The sequence below is a fragment of the Tamandua tetradactyla genome, chromosome 9 (genome assembly GCF_023851605.1).
Source record: "Tamandua tetradactyla isolate mTamTet1 chromosome 9, mTamTet1.pri, whole genome shotgun sequence".
Lineage (NCBI taxonomy): Eukaryota > Metazoa > Chordata > Mammalia > Pilosa > Myrmecophagidae > Tamandua > Tamandua tetradactyla.
In genome coordinates, this window is record NC_135335.1 from 103,565,573 (window position 1) to 103,578,020 (window position 12,448).

Sequence of the window (12,448 nt, forward strand, 5' to 3'; positions counted from 1 at the left end):
ATGAATAAAATTAAAATATATAAAGATATGACATAAGCCTTATTTTTATTGTTTAAAAATTAAAATCTAGTCACATAGTCTATACTCCATACTCTCCAAAGTAGCTTAAGAGCTACTAAAGAAAACTGATTTTGAATCTCTCATTTTCCATTGCATGTGATACATAAAAATTTGTAAGTGCTAAAATACAGACCATATGTATAGTCTACAAACAATGAAGTTTAAAAGTTTTGAAAATGAACATTAACATCAACGCCTCACACTGGTAACAAGCAGGAATACCCTATCACAGTTCAAATAATAAGAGATTAATTTAAAATCTCTTCTAAAAATAAAATGATCCTTATTTTTTATATCCATGTTTCTATTTACTATTTCTCTTGTTCATATTCATGTTTCATTATTCATCAATAAGGAATAGAGACCACATCTGCACAGTTATACAGATATGGGTAGTTAGTTGCTCTTAGAAATAATTCCTCTTGTCCCTTGCTAAATGAGGGAAAGACTAGCCTCTGACTAGATACACACTGTTGGGTCTTCCCCACAACTTATTTAAGGGCTACCTATATTTTTCTATCCCAATTTTCAAGAATGGGATAAAATGCCAAAAAGCAAAACTGTCCAAGTATAGATTAGATATTTTCTGAAAAACATAATTTTTCTGAATCTACAAATTCAGAGAGGTATCATTAAAAAGCAAAGATTTATTACTAGCTATTACTAAACAAAAAGAAAACCATAGACTTGGACTAGGTATTTCTGTGAACAGTTAAATGGTAACTCTTTGTAGTTATTTCTCTGTCTTCCCCAATTTCCTTTAAAATATACTACACACGATGAAAGCAGCTATTAATGCAAGCTCTGCAACTAAACATACAAATCTGAAAAAGAAAATTTTACCAGCCCAGATAATTTTCTGGTGGGAAAATTCCCACCAGAATTATCCACACCCTAGCAGTAACTAAGTTAACACAGTAAATGAAATTTTTAATTCTTATTATTTTACTTGCAAAATAGTTATTTGCAAGGCTAAAGTGTTATCCAACACATTCACATGTGACATTTTCTTTTATCATGTTGTAACTATATTATTGTGTACATTATGACACTATTTGGGACACTTTTGCCCCATGCCCACAGCAGTGTCCAGACTTAAAAATTAAAGATTACAGTACTGTAGAAGTATCACATACTCTAAGAGGTCTTCCCTCAACTTGTACACCAGTTTAAACTTCTTTTACTAAATACATATACACTTTCATAATTCTCACTGCTTGCTTCATCCATAGTTCTTTGCACAGAATATTAAAAACCTTTGTTTCCATTTATGTCCCTACCCCCCATTAGACTGTAAGCTCCTAGAGTTCTGAGATACTGTCAAATTACTCATTTTTGCAATCCTAGGATGTACCACAGTCTTTGGCTTAGTGATAATGTTAGTTGACTGTAACTGTTGTTATTTAAGGCTTATTCACTCATAAGAAAGAAGGAGTTGCTGAATAAGGCTAAAGTAGAGCTAAAAATTCTGGGGTACCTTTTCTCCTAACGCAACATTTTGTCAACAACCCTGGAAGGTGTGACAGGCAAGAAAGACTACTTCAACTATTTGAGTATTTCATAACAATTTTATCTCTATAGTCCCAAATTTGTTTGGCTTTTACAGGAGATATATTTAAAAAGTAAACAGAGCTGGGCGGGCCACAGTGGCTCAGCAGGCAGAGCTCTCACCTGCCATGCCGGAGACCCAGGTTCAATTCCCGGTGCCTGCCCATGCAAAGAAAAAAAGAAAAAAAAGTAAATAGATCTAACTGTGACTGTGTTTGATTAACTGGACAAATGGATAATTGCATTCAGAAAATTTCAGGTCTTCTGGAGCAAGCCTTGGGGTCTTGTCCCTGAAGACTTTGCCTTTTTTTCCCTATGAAGTTACATGAAGGAAGAAATGCAATAACCCACACCTGTATCACAAAGACAATAAGCAGAGGAAATTATATGAGAATGTACTTGTCTTCAAGAAAAAGAGGTGTGAAAATGCACAGGATCAGTATTATTCAATATTACTCCGGAAAATTCTAGTTATTCTGGGCTGAAAATCTGCAAATAAGGTCAATTTACAGATAAGTATTATCTCACATTTTTTTCAAGGTGATGGCCTGTGGAGGCTTCTCTCTCTGTAGTTCTGGTATAAATACATGTTTAAAATATGGTTCATTTGAATTTGTATTGCTTTTGGGCTTAAAAAGTTATAAATTACACTTATCCTGGACAAATTTTTAAAAGATGATTGGGATCTTTAGACAATGCCTGTTCTGACTTCTTCATGTTGAGAAGGGGTGTCCAACACTAAAGGACAGGGGTATGTAATCAGTGATAAAGCTTGGAGAGGCCGGTACCTCTGGGTTTCAGATTTATCTAGCCTAACAACGCTCTTTTAAAAATTTTTTTCCCTTAGTTTCAGGGGGAGAAGGATCAAAGGAGAAAGAGGAGTTATGATAGAGAATATATGATTTAACAAATGAGTATGACTGCTGGGAATCACAATATTGATATTTCTTCTGGCCTCCAGTGTTCTGGAACAGCTAGAAGGAAGAATCTGATATAGAATGGTAACCCAGAAGAAACTCAAATATGTTTTTCAACTACTCATTGAAGTGTACTTTGAAAATTATTGCTTTTCTGTTTTTTCTTTGTATATTGGTTGTATTTTACAATAAAAAGCATTAAAAAAGATGATTGGGGAGTAAGGGATGGACTATTAACTAAAATACATTTGAAATAGAGTTACTTTTTCTCTTTCACTTTTCTTATAGAATTCTACCAGATTATAAGTTATTCAAAGGAAATGACATTTCCCTGTATATCCTATAGTGCTTAAATTCAAGTTTGACCCTCAGTACACTGTAAAGTATAATGGAAAAAGGGCTGGGCTAGGATTCAGAACTGAGTTTAGAGCCTACATTTCTATCTCAGTTTTCTAAATGGTAAGATGACAAGATGTACCCACTTCCTTGTCCTAGCGTAAGCTTAAAAATCAGGTTAATGGATATAAAATTAAACAGAAATGTATTTACTAGGTTACAACACCCCCTGCCAATAATGGGAAAGTTAGTGACATTTTATAAAAAGTTAGGTCAAAAATAAAGATGCTGATCCTATTTTTATTTTACATGGTAATAAAATAATTTTTTTTAAATAGAATTTCTCAATCTTTACTACCAGATTGTGCAAAATACTAAAATAAATTCCTTTACCTTTTCTAAGTCTTCAATTTCGGAATTGAAGTTTTTGCCCTCGTCCATCATTTCCTCTTCTTCCAGAGTTCTTTCATCATCATAGTCGTGGACCAGCATCTCAGCAGTGGGGTCAAAATCATGATCCTCAGAAGACAAAGAGCCAACTGGAACAAAACAACGTGAATCACTTTATACATTCACAAGGCTATTTACAAAAGAAAGTGATCTGTGTTCTTCTGCCAGTTCCTTTTTATTTTTCTGTGGGTTTTATTAAATGTATTTAATATATATTTTACAAGTTGTAAAGAAAGACCATATGGGTCTGAAAAGCTATCCATATCAGCAAACAAAAACAAAACCAGAGTAATTTACAAAGGCTTTTATAAGGGATCCAGTCCATAAGAAAGCAATCATAATAGCTACAAAGTGGTTTCAATGAAGTGGTCCTAAATCAATGTTCTGACAGAAAAGCAAACTTGCTTATCAGTTAGTTTAGCACATTAGTCTAACAACAATAGCAAAATGTCAGAAGGATAAATCTCTATGAATGGAAGTCTTCATAAGAACCCACTACACACTAAGGCTAACAATTCATGAAAAGAAAATATAAATTTTACCCAAAATCTAATCCTCAAAAAAAACACACAAAACAAATAAAAGCCTGGTTTATAGAACAAGTAAAAGTTTCTATGAAGCAGCTATATAGCAATTCAGTCTTGGAAAGCACTGTATCACTTTTCATTTCTATAACAGTATTTTAAGCTCTTCAGCATTAATCAGACAGACACTAAACTGGAAAAGAATGCTTTATTTTAGATTACTAACAAAGGTCTTAGGTTTATGTGAAGGGAGGATATAAAATCATATTTAAAGACCTTGGAAGATGTATGTCGTTGCTATATTCTTGTAAATTGATTTCATCAATTCACACATTTATAAGATTTTAACTTTTTTTTAAATATCACGCACAAATCAACAGGTTAATCCAAAAACCAGAGGAGAAATGGATAAGACCCATAATTCCAGGAGAATGAAAACAAATGTATGAAAAACAGGATTCTCTCCATTTGTTTTACTCTAGTATCTACTTCAATTAGATCTGTGATTTTCAGAGCAGGGAAGGAAAGGAGTATAATAACCCAGGGTGAGGGGAGGTGGTTCGGGAGGGAAAAGTGGAAGGAAGAGGGAGGAAGCAAATTGAACATAAAAAATGTGATCAGTTTTTAGTTAAGCTATTTAATATTTTAGAATTCCAAACAGTATTTAAGGAGCGTGCTATCATCTAGGCTAATCACTTTTCACTATGGATAAACCACAAGCAGAACTCAATGTTTTTGATTTTGAGTCCAGAGACCCTAAAACCAATGGTCCTAAAGTAATATAATTTCTGTGGGACCTAAGTCTTTAAGAGGTTTTCAATATGGTAGTTATTTTTTAATCTGAAAAATGTTACCTGCTCATTTAAAAACCTGTTGAGATGTATATAGTCTAACTTAATTTTTAAGAGAAAATTATTTATTTATTAAATACTTCAAAGCAGACCATGTATCATTACAAATTACTTTTTTTTTTTTTAGGAATTACTGGAAACCTTTGTGGCATGTTAAAGTGTCTGTAACAAAACAGACGGTGACTTTCCACCAACTTGGGGACAATCTGTGTTATATTTTTTTGTTATCCTCATATCACTTGGCACAGCAGGCCACCCCCTTCATATGGAAGATATTCAATAAGGGGCAGAAATTGGAGGGCCTGAGGGCTACTGGTTTTGTCCCTGACTGTCTGTGGGACCAGTGTAAGTCATTTAAACTTTCTGGGACTAGGTCCAGTTCTTCAATTGTAAAATACAGAGGGTTAATTTAAATGACCCTCAAGAGTCCCTTCTAGCTCTAAAATGCTTTAAAAAATCAGCTAATTGATTAAAAACAGGTTATAAAGCTTGGTTTAGATACCAAAACCGCATTGCCTTTTTTCTTTCTTTTTATTTAGATCACAACTTAACAGCAGAAAATGATGCAAAATGGAAAAATTCCATTATCATCCAGATGTTTGGCAATGGTTAGATAAATATTCTTTTCCTGAAATCAGTAATGACAAAGAAATGTTTATCTCAAAATTAGAGAAACTTTAAAAACAATTAAAAAAACAAAAAGACATAGCTATTTTTATAATAGCCACAAATTTCTTCAACTTGGTGTTAATTATTTTATAATACTTTAAATAATAATCAAGTGAGGCCTTGAAAGCCTACTAAACACAAAAAGCAGTATTCCAGGGAAATGGAAGGCACCGTATTGTAATGGAAGACTTGGGAGATAGTCCAGGCTCTGCCATTAACTGGGGGATTCTCAGCAGAGTCATTTAAAAGTCTGTCTCCTAGACAATAAAATAAGGGAGTTAAACTACTTCAGAAATACTTTTTCCTGCAGATTATGAGAAAGAAAAGAGGCAGTCAAAATGGAGACTGGACAGGTATAAGAAACTAGAACAAAGCTGTCCTTACCACACGCAGAAAGGTCTTTACTATGGACCAACTTCAGGGGGTTCAACAAGCCTCAAATGTGCACAATTATGCACATGTAGAGTGTTCTGGGGAGTGAATCCCTTGCTTTCATCAGATTCTGACAGGGGTCCGTGACTTCCAAAAGACTAAGAAACAAACACTGTTGTAGATGATCTAAGACTCTCAGTTCAAAAACCGTATCATCACTTTTCTGTGCAAACTTGAAAGTTCTGTTTCTTTTGAATAAGGTAGCTTTACTTAACTCTCAATTGGCTGTTTAAAAAGAGACGCAATAAAGGGGAAAGGGGAATTGTGGTTAATCTATTAAAAGTTTCCATCTCTTGATTATTAAAGAGTCAGTCTCTCTAAGAAATCAAAATTAAAATCTAAACTAAACTGCTCAAGTTAATGGAAAGTTGATTGGGGATTAACTGTTTCAGGCTTGGAGAAAAAGATACGTGAGAATTAAAGACATAATTTAACAGGGCAGTTATTTGTTACCTGCTTTGTAACGAGGTATTTTTCAAACATGCAAGGAAAAAAAAGAACAATAAAACTGCTCGTTCCTCGAATAACTTAACTACTAAATGCACAGTCAAACTCTTAAAAACAAATCGCGGGATAAATTTTTGTGGAGAAACCTTTAACGACAAATCTTTGAGCCCCCAATATAGAGGGTTCCTGCTGGGACCCACCAAAGAGGTAAGAAAATAGAACAAACCTGGGCTCGAACTTCCAAAAGAAGCCTAGGAAAGAGAAGAAAACGTGCGGTTAGATCGCGCAGCCCGGGAAGAAGCAATGCCGGCAACAGGGCTCAAAGAAGGCGGAGCCCGGCGCTCCTCCGCAGCTGCCAAAAGTGCAAGACGTAGCTTCACTCCAAATGCTCCCGGCCCCTTTCGGGCCCCCTCTTGGCTGCCTCGCCTTCCTCCCCGAGTCCCCAGCGTACAAACTCGCAGACCCGGGACCAAGGCTAGAGTCTAACAAGCAACTCCAAGCCTCCTTTTGGAGCACAGGAAGTTACAAAGTAAAGAAGCAAAACCTAGCGCCGTCGGATCGCAGCATCGGTCTCTCACCTTGGCATCTGGGGAGTCCCCAAAATCCCACCAGGCTCCCAGCACCCCAAACCAACTCCACACAACGCAAAACCCTTCCCTTAAAGGGACTCGCCCTCCGAGCACTGAGTTCGCCCCCTGGGGCCCGGGACCCCTAACTCCGGGACTGTCTTCTGCCCCAAAGCGCAGTAAGGCTTAGCAGACCGACATTGGCCCCCAAACCAAAGCGCGCGCCCCTCATTCTCTCCCCGAGTCCAGAGATGCAGCCCCAAGGTCCCTGGCAAACTGTTTTTCCCCCAGGGCGTGCAGCCCCTTGCCGGGCCCGCCGGCGCGCCCCTCGGCCGGGCCGGCGCCCACTAAGGGGCTTCTGCTGCGCCACCCCCTCCCCCATCTCACTTGTCCCACGGGAGATGGCCGGGGCAGCTTCTCTCCTGCCTCCCCTTCCAGCTCGAAGGAAAGTGGGGCTACCGACCCGTCCTCCGGGAGAAGGCAAAAGAGTCTCGGTTTGTCCCCCTCACTCCCGGGGGCTCTTGCACCTCCCTGGCTGCGGGGCGGGGTGTCCCGCTCACCTCCCGCAGAGCAGGGCGGCCGCGCATCCCGCTTGCCTCCGCGCCCGAAGCAAAGTGGAGCGTGAGGGCCCTTCACGCCGCAACCCGGGCCCGGCGGGCCGGGGGCGCAGCGCACTCTTCCCGCGGGGACAAGACGCAGCCAGCTCCCGGCTTTGCAATCGGCCCGGGAAAGAGGGAGCCGGGCTCCGTCGGTTTCCACCCACCCTGGACCCGGGAGGCAGCGCGGAGGTGCCGGCGGCCCGCGTCAGCGGCCTGGGAGCCGGTATGGCGCCGTCCCCGGGCCAGGGCTCGCTGCCGCCGTCCGTGCCCCCCACTCGGCCCCGTCGCTTAGTCTGGCCGGGGCTGGAGCTGCCGCGGCCTAGTCCCGGAGGGAGACCGCTCCCGCGCCCGCTCCCGCCCCCCGGCCGGCCCCGCCGCGGCCCGCCCCCGCCCCGTAGCTCCCGCCCCACTCAGCCGGCCCCCGTGAGGCTGCGGGTAGCGCACCAGAACCCTCGGATCGGCTCTGGGGTCGCGGGGAGCCGCCGGGGGCCGCCGGACGCCCGCTCCAGCCCGGCCGCTCCTGCCCGGTTTCCCTGCTCACCTCCGCCATATTGGTACCTTTAGGGCGAACGAGCAGCGCTGAGCCCAGTCCCCGGATGGGGCGCCTGAGCCAATCGCAGCCGCCGCCGCGGTCCGCCCGGCACCCGCCCGGCGGCGGAGGCGGCTCGGCCCCTTATAGGGCAGGGCGGCCCGCGACACCCCCGGCGGGCTCACGCGCCCACCGCGCCGGACCCCTCGCCGCGCAGCCCCTGGCGCCCGCCGGCCGCCTCCCCGGCTCCGCACTCACCGCCCTTACCCACCCGACTGGAGGAAAGTTCCGGCCACCAGTGTCCGAATTGGAGGAAAGTGGGAGACGGACGGGTGCGGGACGGACCCACGTCCAGCCACTCGAGGCCGAAGAGCCGGGCGGGTGTAACTGGAAATTGACCCACAGACACTTGGGACCGGCCAGGGTGTGGGGTGGACGGGCTGGAGACTTGAACGGCGGCGGAGGGGACAACTCGACAGACTACCCTAAGTAAGGAGAGGCGAGATCGGTGGAGGAGACTGATGCACGGGGGGAAGCTTTGGAAATGGGAGAAGGGACTGCTGGACCGCAGGATCAGTCAAGAATGAAAGGACAGGGACCAGGCATTTTTGCGGTTTCCCTGAAGAGAAGAGGAGGACCACCAGGAATTAGGGATGCAGCAGGGTTGTGGAGTGGAAGGTGGAAGTGCTCATTTGCCAAACATTCTGGAAGGTAGTTAACAGTACAGAAGATCAACTGGGCAGAAAAATGATGATGAACATACTTGCACAATTCCAAAGAAGATGCAAATAAAATAAAAGCTCTGCATCCGAAGAAAGAACAGTCCTAGGGGTTGTTAATTACCAGATAATCCAGGAGATGACCCAGAGGTACGCACTTGATAGCCCGTTGAAGGGCAGGCTAGCATATGAAAGGTGCTGAATTGACACCTCTACTTCCCTCTTCCCCACAAAAAGGCCAAACATTTGTTTAGGGTCAAACGAGGGGACTAGTCCTGTGAGCAGGTGGATCAGTGGAAGAGGGAGGAAAAGTCAGGGATAAAAGCAACAGGTGTACCTGCTCCCACTCTTGTCGTATGGCTACATGCTCTTCTTCCTTGGGGGAGGTAAGTCTAACACCTGGAGGGTCCACACTTCACAGCTTTGAGTAAAGGACACACACAAACAGGCACTGGTGTGTCCTTGGTGGTTGGTCCACAGAGGTTGGTCCTGCAAGAAGTGAAGGTTGCATGCTGGGTTGCCCTGGCAAATTTGGAAGACATACATAGTCCTCCTAAGGTGGGAGGCCAGACATATCCATATATGTGGCAAAGAAAGCCAGAGAGTTGTGGAAAAGTAAAATCTGCGGTAAGGTGTGTGTAGAGGTGAGGTGAAACACAATCAAATTCCTGTAGTGCATTACATAATTTTGTAGAGAGAAGGGTGAGCTCAGAGACTAGATCTATTCTCCCAACTGGATGCTGTTACATATCTGATACTAAATTGAGATTTAGTATTATTACTCAATACTAAATTGAGAGTTGAGGATTTTTATTGTAATCTCAGAAATTGAGAGAAAACTTTCCATACTTGTAGTCCAAATCTGAAAGTTCTGAATTTTAACTGTGGGGTCTCCTTCAGTTTCCCCAACTGACCACAGGGCTCATACTGAGGATGGGTCTGGAGACTATTTTGTGGGGGGAGAGGAGGTTACTTTAAAAATTTTTGCCAAGCATCTCAAAATTAAATTTCCACCACCAGTAAAATTATTTATTTATGGAAATTTTTAGAGAAAAATCACTTCAACAATTTCAAAAACACCATAAAGACATGGAAAATTACACTTTCCCTGCTGCAAAAGATATCTTATGACCTTTCGTCCAGTCAAATAACTCAAAAACAGCTGAACTTTGAAACCAGAGGGTTGGCACGCGTTGTATGTACTGTCCCCAACGAGGCGTTTACAGTTTCCAACATAAAAAATGACTTGAAATTAAGTGCAAGTGATTAACTTTAGAACTGTGATAGCACAGCACGTGCTATGAACAGAGCCATTAAACAGAGACCTGCATAGCATGACCAGAAACTGACCTGGCTCAGAATTGGGAAGAAAGTGTCTCTTAACAGCCAGCCTCCTTCTTTACACTAGGAAAAATGTTTTCTTGGTAGCACAACTTGGGTAATTCAATCTATAGTGGGGTCTAGATCCCATTTAGCTATGTCTGAGAAATACACTTAGGGCTTGCACTAAATCTGACAGATTGTTTTTGTTTAACTTGTAAAGAATATTTTGTATAGGCATTTTTAACTTTGACTGCTAATCTACTCAATCATAGTACAGAGTTGATGTAATCTGTGTCCAGTGAGTTAAAGATTCATAGAAAAATAAATGAAGCTAAATTAATTACTAGTTTAAGAAAGCAGAGCTACTTTTATCCTTTTGGTGCTACAAAAAATGTTCACCACAGTCTTACAAAACACATTCCTTTTATGATAAAGAATGTAAAGTTTACTGTATGTAAATGGATCTTGCATCTTTTTTTTAACTTTTTTTATTGTATAGTATAACATATACAAAGCAAAGAAATAAAAATGCAGTAGTTTTCAAAGCACTCTTCAACAAGTAGTTATAGGACAGACCCCAGAGTTTGTCATGGGCTAAAATACGATCTCTCAATTTTTCCTTCTAGCTGTTCCAAAACATAGACGGCTAGAGGGCTTGAATACTTTTTTATCATCACAATCAATTTTCTTCCTTTTTTTTGTGAGCAATAACAAATATACAAAAAAGTTATAAATTTCAAAGCACAGCACCACAATTAGTTGTAGAACATATTTCAGAGTTTGACATGGTTTACAATTTCACAATTTTAGGTTTTTACTTCTAGCTGCTCTAAAATACTGGAGACTAAAAGGGATATCAATTTAATGATTCAGCATTCATATTCATTTGTTAAGTCCTATCTTCTATGTATAATTCTACCATCACCTTTGATCTTTCCATACCTCTCTTTGGGGTTGTTTGGGCTATGGCAATTCTTAATTTTTCATATTGAAAGGGTCTGTCACTAATATGGGGTAGGGAGATGGAGCTATCTGATGTTCTGGAGAGGCTGGGCTAGGTTTCAGGACTTATCTGGACTAGAGACCTATCTGGAGGTCATAGGGTTCTGGAAAGGTACTCTACTGTCTGGAACCCTTGTGGAATCTTATATATTGCTGTAGGTGTTCTTTAGGATTGGCTGGAATGGTCCTGGTTGGGGGTTGGCAGGTTATGCTAGGTAGCAAGGTCTACCTGAAGCTTGTTTAAGTGCAACCTCCAGAGTAGCCTCTCAACTCTATTTGAACTTTCTCTTCCACTGATACTTTATTAATTACACTTCTTTTCCCCCTTTTGCTCAGGATGTAATTATTGATCCCACGGTGCCAAGTCTGGATTCATCCTTGGGAGTCCTTTCCTACGTCACCAGGGAGACTTTCCCCCCTGGATGTCATGTCCCATGTAGGGGGTGGGCAATGATTTCACTTGCAGAGTTGGGCTTAGAGAGACTGAGACCACATCTGAGCAACAACAGATGTCCTCCAGAAGTAACTCTTAGGCATGCCTGTAGGTAGTCTAAGCTTTTATGCTACCTACATAAGCTTCACAATAGCAAGCCCCATGATTGAGGGCATGGCCTATTGATATGGGTGTCCGTAAAGTTTGACATAGTATCAGGGGATTCCCTGATGGTAAGGTTTAATAGTTCCATAGTCTTTCTCCCTTCCCTCAGGGGACTTTGCCAATACTTTTTAATTCTAGGATGTTTCCAGGCCTTACAGTAATCTATACAGGATTAAAGGAACTCTTTCTTATTCTGTGCTTCCTGTCTTTCAGTTGTTCAAATGAGCTATACAGATAGGTTGAATTAGATTTGCGCTACAGAAAATTTCAGTTCCAAATCAAATAAACCTTCTGTTGATCTCAAAGAATATCTGTGGTTCTAAAATATAAACACTGTCTTCCTTACCCCTATATTCTGAATTGCTTTAACCCCAACCTGTTCAGCTTTGTTCTTATCTTAAATATCAGGTTATATATATATAAAACAGCCTCTCAAAGTCCAGAAATAATAATCACCACTCTGGACTTAATGTGTCTGTTCTAAAAGCTTACAATCTAGGCCCCTGTTTTCTTATGAGCATTTTCTCAAGGAGACCATACCATTGTTGTTTTTTTGTTTCTGGCTTATTTTGTATCACCAAATGTCCCACATGTTCATTCACTTTGTTGCATGCCTCACGACATTGTTCCTTTTCGTAGCAGCACAACCTTCTTTCATAAGTATAGTTTGAAGTATATACGCTTTCATAAGTGTATATAGTTCACCAATCTATTTCTATGTCAGTGCATCCTTCAGCCACCTGCATTCATCAGGCATCACGTAGAGGGCCCAAAGTCCACAGTCCATCAGCATTTTCAATTTTAGATGATTTCTTTGTTGCGAAGAGACCTAAAACCAATAAACACACCCTCCCCAAATAGGGAATCTAAACCTCTTC

The 12,448-nt window shown here is 41.4% G+C and overlaps 1 protein-coding gene across 4 annotated transcripts in view; it reads right to left on the reverse strand.

The window, feature by feature from the left end:
* Window positions 1-8,043, reverse strand: part of MIER3 (MIER family member 3) — a 34,428-nt gene extending 26,385 nt beyond the window's left edge. Inside the window, exons 1-3 of one of the 4 annotated variants that reach the window (XM_077117189.1) lie at window positions 7,941-7,964; window positions 6,461-6,485; window positions 3,255-3,400 (exon numbers count right to left, since the gene is read on the reverse strand). In XM_077117189.1, the coding sequence (XP_076973304.1) occupies window positions 3,255-3,400; window positions 6,461-6,485; window positions 7,941-7,949 (180 nt within the window). In that variant the 5' untranslated portion in view covers window positions 7,950-7,964. Of the gene's footprint in view, window positions 1-3,254; window positions 3,401-5,739; window positions 6,013-6,460; window positions 6,488-7,843; window positions 7,864-7,940 lie in introns of those variants that run through there. The other 3 variants (XM_077117192.1, XM_077117190.1, XM_077117191.1) reach the window with 3 other exon arrangements.
* Window positions 8,044-12,448: the final 4,405 nt, after the last annotated feature.